At 47.5% G+C, this 15200-nt stretch overlaps 1 protein-coding gene across 1 annotated transcript in view; it reads left to right on the forward strand.

The window, feature by feature from the left end:
- The first annotated feature begins 371 nt into the window (after positions 1 to 371).
- The window catches only part of acad9 (acyl-CoA dehydrogenase family, member 9), a 62153-nt gene continuing 47324 nt past the window's right edge, over positions 372 to 15200 (forward strand). Inside the window, exons 1-10 of the mRNA XM_038985647.1 lie at positions 372 to 542; positions 841 to 934; positions 1230 to 1331; positions 1540 to 1646; positions 1748 to 1848; positions 2307 to 2385; positions 2501 to 2675; positions 5582 to 5655; positions 7067 to 7142; positions 7251 to 7441. Of these exons, the coding sequence (XP_038841575.1) occupies positions 372 to 542; positions 841 to 934; positions 1230 to 1331; positions 1540 to 1646; positions 1748 to 1848; positions 2307 to 2385; positions 2501 to 2675; positions 5582 to 5655; positions 7067 to 7142; positions 7251 to 7441 (1170 nt within the window). The remainder of the gene's footprint in view (positions 543 to 840; positions 935 to 1229; positions 1332 to 1539; positions 1647 to 1747; positions 1849 to 2306; positions 2386 to 2500; positions 2676 to 5581; positions 5656 to 7066; positions 7143 to 7250; positions 7442 to 15200) is intronic.

Here is a 15200-nt window from a genome sequence, read left to right on the forward strand (position 1 = left end):
CCAGTGGTTTAATGAAGAATTGCAGGCAGCTGATTCATTACGAAACGCCCATTTTACGTCATCAGCATGCGACAGAATGAGGTGAAAGGTATCCCAACGTCTGTCTACTGTTAGGGCTATTCGGTATCCTTGGCGCGTCCCTACCCTAAATCCTAACCCTGACCTTAACTCCTACCCGTATCCTAACCGTAGCCATAACCCTTACCTAACCTTAACCCTTACCGTAACCGTTTAAAATATCTACTTCAATGGGTGACGTCAGTGTCGGGACGTCCCATGGATCCCGGATAGCTGCGACCATATTTCAACCTGCTTTTAACCCATTTTCGGAAGCAGCAGAAGTCTGGGAGAGGTGAAAAATTGACAGGACAATGAATATCAACAGACTTATAGCTTTATCTAAATCTCTTAAATTTGGAAAGATTTTAACATCTAACGCAAGACATGCGACGAAAGAAGTCACCTTACCTCACCGAACCATCAGAACTCATGCTAGGAATCTGGGCTACGCCAAGGACCTGTTCCTTGGCAAAGTAAACAAAGTAAGCGACTAGCTAGCTAGTTATTTATGTATTATGCTTTTTTAGATAATGAATACAATGTTGATTTAGCCGTACTGTCTAAGAAATATGTGATAGCTTGCTCAGTTATTGTCAGTTAGAGCCACCCATAGCCATCTTTCCGTTGTTATTGTCAGCTGTCACCTCTAGCCAGAGGCAAGCCATTTTTTGCCTTGGAAGACAATGAGGAAATCCTCAAAGCCAGTAGCTAGCTTGTCATAATAACCCAGAAGGATAAATTAACCAAGTATCTGATTCTTATTGTGTGTCTCTCCTCCAGGCAGAGTGCTTCCCCTATCCAGAGATTGGAAATGAAGAGCTGGAGGAGATCAACTCGTTTGTTGCTCCGGTAGAGCAATTCTTCACTGAAGAGGGTGAGACTGAGAGAAGAGACTGCTGTCCTTATACAAGACTCAGATTCATAGTGTGGTTCTATTCTAATAGACCTTCATACTAATACATTGTTAATAGAGACTGTTGTCTTTCAGTGCTGTTTTATTCTAAGAGACCTTGTCTAGTCACCCCAGTCAGTGTTATTGTTTTAGTTTAAAGAATCTGCTAAATTGCATTTTATTCTGAGAGACTTTCTAAGAGACTTTATGTTTCATGGATAAGTATCGTAGTATTCTGAGACTGTGTTGTATTCTGAGACCTGTCCTTGTATTTCAGTGGACTCCAAGCGTATCGACCATGAAGCTAAGATTCCTCCAGAGACTCTGAACGGACTGAAGGAGCTGGGACTGTTCGGTATCCAGGTGCCTGAGGAGTATGGTGAGGAGTTTAATATCAGAGGAGTATTGTAAGGTCACAGACTGTACAATAAACATTAGGCCTATCGCTGGTAAGGTCTTCATACTGTATCAGAGACCATCTTGTTACTTCTGGACACACGTTGTAACATGACGCCAGTCAACATAACTTCCTGTCTTCTCTTCCTGTCTCTTCCTGTCTCTTCCTGTCTCTTCCTGTCTCTTCCTAGGTGGCCTGGGTCTGTCCAACACCATGTATGCCCGACTCGGAGAGATCATCTCTCTGGATGGATCCATAGCAGTTACACTGGCTGCCCACCAAGCCATCGGACTCAAGGTAAAGAGTCCTGCAGCGATGGATTCAAGGCTGTTTCTTTTTATCTGTGTTGTATAATGTTACTGCTGTTTGTGAACCTGTGATGTCTTGCTGTGTGTTAGGGGATCCTGATAGCCGGTAGTGAGGAGCAGAAGACTAAATATCTCCCCAAGCTGGCTTCAGGAGAACATGTAGCAGCCTTCTGTCTCACTGAGCCTGGCAGGTACGTACCTACTGCAACACTCCAGTGTTTAATTGCTAAATTGTAATTATTTCGCCTCTATGGCCTATTTATTGCCTACCTCCCTAATCTTACTACATTTGCACACACTGTATATAGACTTTTCTATTGTGTTATTGACTGTACGTTTGTTTGTGTAACTCTGTCGCACTGCTTTGCTTTATCTTGGTCAGGTCGTAGTTGTAAATGAGAACTTGTTCTCAACTGGCCTACCTGGTTAAATAAAGGTGAAATAAAACACACAACCTGCTGAAATCATCCTGAACTCTGGATGACATCATTCTGCTTTTCGACCAGTCACATCATCTGGATCTGTATGCCGTAAAGCTGTTTTTTAGCCACTGAAAAGCTTTCCAGCTTGACAGAAGTGGTTGTGTATTTTAAAGCTTGGTTTTGTCATGTTCTCTGAATCTGTTTCATGTGGATCCTGTATGTTTCAGTGGGAGTGATGCTGCGTCCATTCAGACCAAAGCCACCCTATCAGAAGACAGGAAAACATACCTGCTCAACGGGTCAAAGGTGAGACACATTATCCTCCTACCCTGTCAGTCATGTGTTACTGCTGTTGGTACTTTGTGTTTGTGCTGATTCAATCTAAAGGACAGTTGTGTGACTGTATTTCCATGCTGTCCAGATCTGGATCTCCAACGGGGGGTTTGCAGACCTGCTGACGGTGTTTGCTCGTACGGAGGTGGTAGGAGAGGATGGAGTGAAGAAAGATAAGATCACTGCCTTCATCGTAGAGCGAGCCTTCGGAGGGATCACCAGCGGAAAACCAGAAGACAAACTAGGCATTAGGGGGTCTAACAGTAAGATCACATCTAGGCATTAGGGGGTCTAACAGATCACATCTAGGCATTAGGGGGTCTAACAGATCACATCTAGGCATTAGGGGGTCTAACAGATCACATCTAGGCATTAGGGGGTCTAACAGATCACATCTAGGCATTAGGGGGTCTAACAGTAAGATCACATCTAGGCATTAGGGGGTCTAACAGATCACATCTAGGCATTAGGGGGGTCTAACAGATCACATCAAGGCATTAGGGGGTCTAACAGTAAGATCACATCTAGGCATTAGGGGGTCTAACAGTAAGATCACATCTAGGCATTAGGGGGTCTAACAGATCACATCTAGGCATTAGGGGGGTCTAACAGATCACATCTAGGCATTAGGGGGTCTAACAGATCACATCTAGGCATTAGGGGGGTCTAACAGATCACATCAAGGCATTAGGGGGTCTAACAGTAAGATCACATCTAGGCATTAGGGGGTCTAACAGATCACATCTAGGCATTAGGGGGTCTAACAGTAAGATCACATCTAGGCATTAGGGGGTCTAACAGATCACATCTAGGCATTAGGGGGGTCTAACAGATCACATCAAGGCATTAGGGGGTCTAACAGTAAGATCACATCTAGGCATTAGGGGGTCTAACAGATCACATCTAGGCATTAGGGGGTCTAACAGATCACATCTAGGCATTAGGGGGTCTAACAGATCACATCTAGGCATTAGGGGGTCTAACAGATCACATCTAGGCATTAGGGGGTCTAACAGATCACATCTAGGCATTAGGGGGTCTAACAGATCACATCTAGGCATTAGGGGGTCTAACAGTAAGATCACATCTAGGCATTAGGGGGTCTAACAGTAAGATCACATCTAGGCATTAGGGGGTCTAACAGTAAGATCACATCTAGGCATTAGGGGGGTCTAACAGATCACATCTAGGCATTAGGGGGTCTAACAGATCACATCTAGGCATTAGGGGGTCTAACAGATCACATCTAGGCATTAGGGGGTCTAACAGATCACATCTAGGCATTAGGGGGTCTAACAGTAAGATCACATCAAGGCATTAGGGGGTCTAACAGATCACATCTAGGCATTAGGGGGTCTAACAGTAAGATCACATCTAGGCATTAGGGGGTCTAACAGATCACATCTAGGCATTAGGGGGTCTAACAGATCACATCTAGGCATTAGGGGGTCTAACAGTAAGATCACATCTAGGCATTAGGGGGTCTAACAGATCACATCTAGGCATTAGGGGGTCTAACAGTAAGATCACATCTAGGCATTAGGGGGGTCTAACAGATCACATCTAGGCATTAGGGGGTCTAACAGATCACATCTAGGCATTAGGGGGGTCTAACAGTAAGATCACATCTAGGCATTAGGGGGTCTAACAGATCACATCTAGGCATTAGGGGGTCTAACAGATCACATCTAGGCATTAGGGGGGTCTAACAGTAAGATCACATCTAGGCATTAGGGGGTCTAACAGATCACATCTAGGCATTAGGGGGTCTAACAGATCACATCTAGGCATTAGGGGGTCTAACAGATCACATCTAGGCATTAGGGGGTCTAACAGATCACATCTAGGCATTAGGGGGGTCTAACAGATCACATCTAGGCATTAGGGGGTCTAACAGATCACATCTAGGCATTAGGGGGTCTAACAGATCACATCTAGGCATTAGGGGGTCTAACAGATCACATCTAGGCATTAGGGGGTCTAACAGATCACATCTAGGCATTAGGGGGGTCTAACAGATCACATCTAGGCATTAGGGGGTCTAACAGTAAGATCTCATCTAGGCATTAGGGGGTCTAACAGATCACATCTAGGCATTAGGGGGTCTAACAGTAAGATCACATCTAGGCATTAGGGGGGTCTAACAGATCACATCTAGGCATTAGGGGGTCTAACAGATCACATCTAGGCATTAGGGGGTCTAACAGTAAGATCACATCTAGGCATTAGGGGGGTCTAACAGTAAGATCACATCTAGGCATTAGGGGGTCTAACAGATCACATCTAGGCATTAGGGGGTCTAACAGTAAGATCACATCTAGGCATTAGGGGGTCTAACAGATCACATCTAGGCATTAGGGGGGTCTAACAGTAAGATCACATCTAGGCATTAGGGGGTCTAACAGATCACATCTAAGCATTAGGGGGTCTAACAGATCACATCTATACCTGCTGTTGATGTTCGCTTCAGTACCTCTGTTGGTGTTAGCCTAGCGGAGTAAATGACAGTACTTCTGTTGGTGTTAGCCTAGCGGAGTAAATGACAGTACTTCTGTTGGTGTTAGCCTAGCGGAGTAAATGACAGTACTTCTGTTGGTGTTAGCCTAGCGGAGTAAATGACAGTACTTCTGTTGGTGTTAGCCTAGCGGAGTAAATGACAGTACTTCTGTTGGTGTTAGCCTAGCGGAGTAAATGACAGTACTTCTGTTGGTGTTAGCCTAGCGGAGTAAATGACAGTACTTCTGTTGGTGTTAGCCTAGCGGAGTAAATGACAGTACTTCTGTTGGTGTTAGCCTAGCGGAGTAAATGACAGTACTTCTGTTGGTGTTAGCCTAGCGGAGTAAATGACAGTACTTCTGTTGGTGTTAGCCTAGCGGAGTAAATGACAGTACTTCTGTTGGTGTTAGCCTAGTCTAGAGGTAATCACGGAAAGCCAGAGGTAAAACTGGGCATCAGGGGATCCAACAGTAATATATTATATATATATATATATATATATATATATATATATATATAAATACAGAGACCAATAATACCTGTTCTCCTTGTGTGAACTCATTCACTCCTCTTCAAGGATTTAAAAGTATTGTAACAAGAGAACTGTAGCTGTCAGTTAGCCGAGGGAAATCCCTGTTGTGTACCATATAACTGATGTGTTTCTGTCCCCCAGCATGTGAAGTGTCGTTCGACAACTGTCCAGTCCCTGTGGAGAATGTAATAGGAGAAGTAGGAGGAGGCTTCAAGGTGATGTCACTTCCCTTTTCCCTCTGTTATATGCTAGTGATGTGCAGTTATTTTTCAACGTCTCTTTTCACTAGCTGAAGAGTCATTATTTATTTATTTATTTAACTAGGCAAGTCAGTTAAGAACAAATTCATATTTACAATGACGGCCTACCCCGGCCAAACTCTAACCCGGACGACGCTGGGCCAATTGTGTGCCGCCCTATGGGACTCCCAATCACAGCCGGTTGTGATACAGCCTGGAATCGAACCAGGGTCTGTAGTGACGCCTCTTGCACTGAGATGCAGTGCCTTAGACCGCTGCGCCACTCGGGAGCCCCTGATTAGTTTTTCTGAGTGATTTGTTAATTTTAGTCGTTCGTTTGACCTACTAGTGCTGGCCGCAATGAGTCCAACAGCAGGATTAATAGATGCTCAGCGGCTCCAGAGACGTGCTCCGACCACAGACTGTCTGTCCTGTGCTCCGACCACCGTCTGTCTGTCTGTCCTGTGCTCCGACCACCGTCTGTCTGTCTGTCCTGTGCTCCGACCACCGACTGTCTGTCTGTCCTGTGCTCCGACCACCGACTGTCTGTCTGTCCTGTGCTCCGACCACCGACTGTCTGTCTGTCCTGTGCTCCGACCACCGACTGTCTGTCTGTCCTGTGCTCCGACCACCGTCTGTCTGTCTGTCCTGTGCTCCGACCACCGACTGTCTGTCTGTCCTGTGCTCCGACCACCGACTGTCTGTCCTGTGCTCCGACCACCGACTGTCTGTCTGTCCTGTGCTCCGACCACCGTCTGTCTGTCTGTCCTGTGCTCCGACCACCGTCTGTCTGTCTGTCCTGTGCTCTGACCACCGACTGTCTGTCCTGTGCTCCGACCACAGACTGTCTGTCCTGTGCTCCGACCACCGACTGTCTGTCTGTTCTGTGCTCCGACCACCGACTGTCTGTCTGTCCTGTGCTCCGACCACCGACTGTCTGTCTGTCCTGTGCTCCGACCACCGACTGTCTGTCTGTCCTGTGCTCCGACCACCGTCTGTCTGTCTGTCCTGTGCTCCGACCACCGTCTGTCTGTCTGTCCTGTGCTCCGACCACCGACTGTCTGTCTGTCCTGTGCTCCGACCACCGACTGTCTGTCTGTCCTGTGCTCCGACCACCGTCTGTCTGTCTGTCCTGTGTCCGCAGGGATATGGATCATGAGCATAGAGAACAAAACTAAATGTTTAGATGCCTTGTGTTTCTGCGCTGAAGACCTTTGCACTAGGTTTTTGCCCATTTGAAGAACATTCAAAAAGCCTACAAGGCTCCTTGCCGGTGTATTGGTGCTACGGTTAACTGTCACCATTTACTTTTGAATGGTTTACCATATCTTTGTACACGTGTTTTCACTCAAACCTTTACTGATTCTCTGTATGTGTCATTATCCAGGTAGCGATGAACATCCTCAACTCTGGCAGGTTCAGTATGGGCAGCGCCGGCTCTGGAATGATCAAGAAGCTCATCGGTATAAAAGCTTTAGATGATGAAGATGATGATAATGAGAATGAGAAGCTCCTAAAAGATGATTATGGTTATAGTAATGATGATAATGGTGGTATGTCTCTCTCTCCAGAGATGACAGCAGAGTACGCTGGCAGCAGGAAACAGTTTGGTAAGAACCTCAGTGAGTTTGGGATGATCCAAGAGAAGTTTGCGGTGATGGCCCAGAATGCATTTGTGATGGAGAGCATGGCGTACCTGACGGCTGGGATGATGGATCGACCGGGGGTCCCTGACTGTTCTCTAGAGGCTGCTATGGTTAAGGTACTTTCACTACCACTATACAGTGGTGTAACTAATACTACTACTGCTACTAAAACTACTACTGCTGCTACTACGGCTACTACTAACACTACAAATACTGCTGCTGGGCACTGGTACCGAGTCAATGTGGAGGCTATATACAGGGGGTACCAGTACAGAGTCAATGTGGAGGCTATATACAGGGGGTACCGGTACAGAGTCAATGTGGAGGCTATATACAGGGGGTACTGGTACCGAGTCAATGTGGAGGCTATATACAGGGGATACTGGTACCGAGTCAATGTGGAGGCTATACACAGGGGGTACCGGTACAGAGTCAATGTGGAGGCTATATACAGGGGGTACCGGTACAGAGTCAATGTGGAGGCTATATACAGGGGGTACCGGTACAGAGTCAATGTGGAGGCTATATACAGGGGGTACCGGTACAGAGTCAATGTGGAGGCTATATACAGGGGGTACCGGTACAGAGTCAATGTGGAGGCTATATACAGGGGGTACCGGTACAGAGTCAATGTGGAGGCTATATACAGGGGGTACTGGTACCGAGTCAATGTGGAGGCTATATACAGGGGGTACCGGTACCGAGTCAATGTGGAGACTATATACAGGGGGTACCGGTACAGAGTCAATGTGGAGGCTATATACAGGGGGTACCGGTACAGAGTCAATGTGGAGGCTATATACAGGGGGTACCGGTACAGAGTCAATGTGGAGGCTATATACAGGGGGTACCGGTACCGAGTCAATGTGGAGACTATATACAGGGGGTACCGGTACAGAGTCAATGTGGAGACTATATACAGGGTGTTACGGTACAGAGTCAATGTGGAGGCTATATACAGGGTGTTACGGTACAGAGTCAATGTGGAGGCTATATACAGGGGGTACCGGTACAGAGTCAATGTGGAGGCTATATACAGGGGGTACCGGTACAGAGTCAATGTGGAGACTATATACAGGGTGTTACGGTACAGAGTCAATGTGGAGGCTATATACAGGGTGTTACGGTACAGAGTCAATGTGGAGGCTATATACAGTGTGTTACGGTACAGAGTCAATGTGGAGGCTATATACAGGGGGTACCGGTACAGAGTCAATGTGGAGGCTATATACAGGGTGTACGGTACAGAGTCAATGTGGAGGCTATATACAGGGTGTTACGGTACAGAGTCAATGTGGAGGCTATATACAGGGTGTTACGGTACAGAGTCAATGTGGAGGCTATATACAGGGTGTTACGGTACAGAGTCAATGTGGAGGCTATATACAGGGGGTACCGGTACAGAGTCAATGTGGAGGCTATATACAGGGGGTACCGGTACAGAGTCAATGTGGAGGAGGCTATATACAGGGGGTACCGGTACAGAGTCAATGTGGAGGCTATATACAGGGGGTACCGGTACAGAGTCAATGTGGAGGCTATATACAGGGGGTACCGGTACCGAGTCAATGTGGAGACTATATACAGGGGGTACCGGTACAGAGTCAATGTGGAGACTATATACAGGGTGTTACGGTACAGAGTCAATGTGGAGGCTATATACAGGGTGTTACGGTACAGAGTCAATGTGGAGGCTATATACAGGGGGTACCGGTACAGAGTCAATGTGGAGGCTATATACAGGGGGTACCGGTACAGAGTCAATGTGGAGGACTATATACAGGGTGTTACGGTACAGAGTCAATGTGGAGGCTATATACAGGGTGTTACGGTACAGAGTCAATGTGGAGGCTATATACAGTGTGTTACGGTACAGAGTCAATGTGGAGGCTATATACAGGGGGTACCGGTACAGAGTCAATGTGGAGGCTATATACAGGGTGTACGGTACAGAGTCAATGTGGAGGCTATATACAGGGTGTTACGGTACAGAGTCAATGTGGAGGCTATATACAGGGTGTTACGGTACTGAGTCAATGTGGAGGCTATATACAGGGTGTTACGGTACAGAGTCAATGTGGAGGCTATATACAGGGGGTACCGGTACAGAGTCAATGTGGAGGCTATATACAGGGGGTACCGGTACAGAGTCAATGTGGAGACTATACAGGGGGTACCGGTACAGAGTCAATGTGGAGGCTATATACAGGGGGTACCGGTACAGAGTCAATGTGGAGGCTATATACAGGGGGTACTGGTACCGAGTCAATGTGGAGGCTATATACAGGGGGTACCGGTACAGAGTCAATGTGGAGGCTATATACAGGGGGTACCGGTACCGAGTCAATGTGGAGACTATATACAGGGGGTACCGGTACAGAGTCAATGTGGAGACTATATACAGGGTGTTACGGTACAGAGTCAATGTGGAGGCTATATACAGGGGGTACCGGTACAGAGTCAATGTGGAGGCTATATACAGGGGGTACCGGTACAGAGTCAATGTGGAGACTATATACAGGGTGTTACGGTACAGAGTCAATGTGGAGGCTATATACAGGGTGTTACGGTACAGAGTCAATGTGGAGGCTATATACAGTGTGTGTTACGGTACAGAGTCAATGTGGAGGCTATATACAGGGGGTACCGGTACAGAGTCAATGTGGAGGCTATATACAGGGTGTTACGGTACAGAGTCAATGTGGAGGCTATATACAGGGTGTTACGGTACAGAGTCAATGTGGAGGCTATATACAGGGTGTTACGGTACTGAGTCAATGTGGAGGCTATATACAGGGTGTTACGGTACAGAGTCAATGTGGAGGCTATATACAGGGGGTACCGGTACAGAGTCAATGTGGAGGCTATATACAGGGGGTACCGGTACAGAGTCAATGTGGAGGCTATACACAGGGTGTTACGGTACAGAGTCAATGTGGAGGCTATATACAGGGGGTACCGGTACAGAGTCAATGTGGAGGCTATATACAGGGGGTACCGGTACAGAGTCAATGTGGAGGCTATATACAGGGGGTACCGGTACAGAGTCAATGTGGAGGCTATACACAGGGGGTACCGGTACAGAGTCAATGTGGAGGCTATACACAGGGTGTTACGGTACAGAGTCAATGTGGAGGCTATATACAGGGGGTACCGGTACAGAGTCAATGTGGAGGCTATATACAGGGGGTACCGGTACAGAGTCAATGTGGAGGCTATATACAGGGGGTACCGGTACAGAGTCAATGTGGAGGCTATATACAGGGGGTACCGGTACAGAGTCAATGTGGAGGCTATATACAGGGGGTACCGGTACAGAGTCAATGTGGAGGCTATATACAGGGGGTACCGGTACCGAGTCAATGTGGAGACTATATACAGGGGGTACCGGTACCGAGTCAATGTGGAGACTATATACAGGGTGTTACGGTACAGAGTCAGTATGGAGACTATATACAGGGTGTTACGGTACAGAGTCAGTGTGGTTACGGTACAGAGTCAATGTGGAGGCTATATACAGTGTGTTACGGTACAGAGTCAATGTGGAGGCTATATACAGGGTGTTACGGTACAGAGTCAATGTGGAGGCTATATACAGGGTGTTACGGTACAGAGTCAATGTGGAGGCTATATACAGGGTGTTACGGTACTGAGTCAATGTGGAGGCTATATACAGGGTGTTACGGTACAGAGTCAATGTGGAGGCTATATACAGGGTGTTACGGTACAGAGTCAATGTGGAGGCTATATACAGGGGGTACCGGTACAGAGTCAATGTGGAGGCTATATACAGGGGGTACCGGTACAGAGTCAATGTGGAGACTATATACAGGGTGTTACGGTACAGAGTCAATGTGGAGGCTATATACAGGGTGTTACGGTACAGAGTCAATGTGGAGGCTATATACAGGGGGTACCGGTACAGAGTCAATGTGGAGACTATATACAGGGGTTACGGTACAGAGTCAATGTGGAGGCTATATACAGGGGGTACCGGTACAGAGTCAATGTGGAGGCTATATACAGGGGGTACCGGTACCGAGTCAATGTGGAGACTATATACAGGGGGTACCGGTACAGAGTCAATGTGGAGACTATATACAGGGTGTTACGGTACAGAGTCAATGTGGAGGCTATATACAGTGTGTTACGGTACAGAGTCAATGTGGAGGCTATATACAGGGGGTACCGGTACAGAGTCAATGTGGAGGCTATATACAGGGTGTTACGGTACAGAGTCAATGTGGAGGCTATACACAGGGTGTTACGGTACAGAGTCAATGTGGAGGCTATATACAGGGGGTACCGGTACAGAGTCAATGTGGAGGCTATATACAGGGGGTACCGGTACAGAGTCAATGTGGAGGCTATATACAGGGGGTACCGGTACAGAGTCAATGTGGAGGCTATATACAGGGGGTACCGGTACAGAGTCAATGTGGAGGCTATATACAGGGGGTACCGGTACAGAGTCAATGTGGAGGCTATATACAGGGGGTACCGGTACAGAGTCAATGTGGAGGCTATATACAGGGGGTACCGGTACAGAGTCAATGTGGAGGTTATATACAGGGGGTACCGGTACAGAGTCAATGTGGAGGCTATATACAGGGTGTTACGGTACAGAGTCAATGTGGAGACTATATACAGGGTGTTACGGTACAGAGTCAATGTGGAGGCTATATACAGGGTATTACGGTACAGAGTCAATGTGGAGGCTATATACAGGGGGTACCGGTACAGAGTCAATGTGGAGGTTATATACAGGGGGTACCGGTACAGAGTCAATGTGGAGACTATATACAGGGTGTTACGGTACAGAGTCAATGTGGAGGCTATATACAGGGGGTACCGGTACCGAGTCAATGTGGAGACTATATACAGGGGGTACCGGTACAGAGTCAATGTGGAGACTATATACAGGGGTTACGGTACAGAGTCAATGTGGAGACTATATACAGGGTGTTACGGTACCGAGTCAATGTGGAGACTATATACAGGGGGTACCAGTACAGAGTCAATGTGGAGGTTATATACAGGGTGTTACGGTACAGAGTCAATGTGGAGACTATATACAGGGGGTACCAGTACAGAGTCAATGTGGAGGCTATATACAGGGGGTACCGGTACAGAGTCAATGTGGAGACTATATACAGGGGGTACCAGTACAGAGTCAATGTGGAGGCTATATACAGGGGGTACTGGCACAGAGTCAATGTGGAGACTATATACAGGGGGTACCGGTACAGAGTCAATGTGGAGGCTATATACAGGGGGTACCGGTACAGAGTCAATGTGGAGGCTATATACAGGGGGTACCGGTACAGAGTCAATGTGGAGGCTATATACAGGGGGTACCAGTACCGAGTCAATGTGGAGGCTATATACAGGGGGTACCGGTACAATGTGGAGACTATATACAGGGGGTACCGGTACAGAGTCAATGTGGAGGCTATATACAGGGGGTACCGGTACAGAGTCAATGTGGAGGCTATATACAGGGGGTACCGGTACCGAGTCAATGTGGAGACTATATACAGGGGGTACCGGTACAGAGTCAATGTGGAGACTATATACAGGGTGTTACGGTACAGAGTCAATGTGGAGGCTATATACAGGGTGTTACGGTACAGAGTCAATGTGGAGGCTATATACAGGGGGTACCGGTACAGAGTCAATGTGGAGGCTATATACAGGGGGTACCGGTACAGAGTCAATGTGGAGGCTATATACAGGGTGTTACGGTACAGAGTCAATGTGGAGGCTATATACAGGGTGTTACGGTACAGAGTCAATGTGGAGGCTATATACAGGGTGTTACGGTACAGAGTCAATGTGGAGGCTATATACAGGGTGTTACGGTACAGAGTCAATGTGGAGGCTATATACAGGGGGTACCGGTACAGAGTCAATGTGGAGGCTATATACAGGGGGTACCGGTACAGAGTCAATGTGGAGGCTATACAAAGGGTGTTACGGTACAGAGTCAATGTGGAGGCTATATACAGGGGGTACCGGTACAGAGTCAATGTGGAGGCTATATACAGGGGGTACCGGTACAGAGTCAATGTGGAGGCTATATACAGGGGGTACCGGTACAGAGTCAATGTGGAGGCTATATACAGGGGGTACCGGTACAGAGTCAATGTGGAGGCTATATACAGGGGGTACCGGTACAGAGTCAATGTGGAGGCTATATACAGGGGGTACCGGTACAGAGTCAATGTGGAGGTTATATACAGGGGGTACCGGTACAGAGTCAATGTGGAGGCTATATACAGAGTGTTACAGTACAGAGTCAATGTGGAGACTATATACAGGGTGTTACGGTACAGAGTCAATGTGGAGGCTATATACAGGGTATTACGGTACAGAGTCAATGTGGAGGCTATATACAGGGGGTACCGGTACAGAGTCAATGTGGAGGCTATTTACAGGGGGTACCGGTACAGAGTCAATGTGGAGGCTATATACAGGGTGTTACGGTACAGAGTCAATGTGGAGGCTATATACAGGGGGTACCGGTACCGAGTCAATGTGGAGACTATATACAGGGGGTACCGGTACAGAGTCAATGTGGAGACTATATACAGGGGTTACGGTACAGAGTCAATGTGGAGACTATATACAGGGGGTACCAGTACAGAGTCAATGTGGAGGCTATATACAGGGGGTACCGGTACAATGTGGAGACTATATACAGGGGGTACCGGTACAGAGTCAATGTGGAGGCTATATACAGGGGGTACCGGTACAGAGTCAATGTGGAGACTATATACAGGGGGTACCGGTACAGAGTCAATGTGGAGGCTATATGCAGGGGGTACCAGTACAGAGTCAATGTGGAAGCTATATACAGGGTGTTACGGTACAGAGTCAATGTGGAGGCTATATACAGGGTGTACCGGTACAATGTGGAGGCTATATACAGGGGGTACCGGTACAGAGTCAATGTGGAGACTATATACAGGGGGTACCGGTACAGAGTCAATGTGGAGGCTATATACAGGGGGTACCGGTACAGAGTCAATGTGGAGGCTATATACAGGGGGTACCGGTACAGAGTCAATGTGGAGGCTATATACAGGGGGTACCGGTACAGAGTCAATGTGAAGACTATATACAGGGGGTACCGGTACAGAGTCAATGTGGAGGCTATATACAGGGGGTACCGGTACAGAGTCAATGTGGAGGCTATATACAGGGGGTACCGGTACAGAGTCAATGTGGAGGTTATATACAGGGGGTACCGGTACAGAGTCAATGTGGAGGCTATATACAGGGTGTTACGGTACAGAGTCAATGTGGAGACTATATACAGGGTGTTACGGTACAGAGTCAATGTGGAGGCTATATACAGGGTATTACGGTACAGAGTCAATGTGGAGGCTATATACAGGGGGTACCGGTACAGAGTCAATGTGGAGGCTATTTACAGGGGGTACCGGTACAGAGTCAATGTGGAGGCTATATACAGGGGGTACCGGTACCGAGTCAATGTGGAGACTATATACAGGGGTTACGGTACAGAGTCAATGTGGAGACTATATACAGGGGGTACCAGTACAGAGTCAATGTGGAGGCTATATACAGGGTGTTACGGTACAGAGTCAATGTGGAGGCTATATACAGGGGGTACCGGTACAATGTGGAGACTATATACAGGGGGTACCGGTACAGAGTCAATGTGGAGGCTATATACAGGGGGTACCAGTACAGAGTCAATGTGGAGACTATATACAGGGGGTACCGGTACAGAGTCAATGTGGAGGCTATATGCAGGGGGTACCAGTACAGAGTCAATGTGGAAGCTATATACAGGGTGTTACGGTACAGAGTCAATGTGGAGGCTATATACAGGGGGTACCGGTACAG

Source organism: Salvelinus namaycush, unplaced genomic scaffold (assembly GCF_016432855.1).
Source record: "Salvelinus namaycush isolate Seneca unplaced genomic scaffold, SaNama_1.0 Scaffold361, whole genome shotgun sequence".
NCBI lineage: Eukaryota > Metazoa > Chordata > Actinopteri > Salmoniformes > Salmonidae > Salvelinus > Salvelinus namaycush.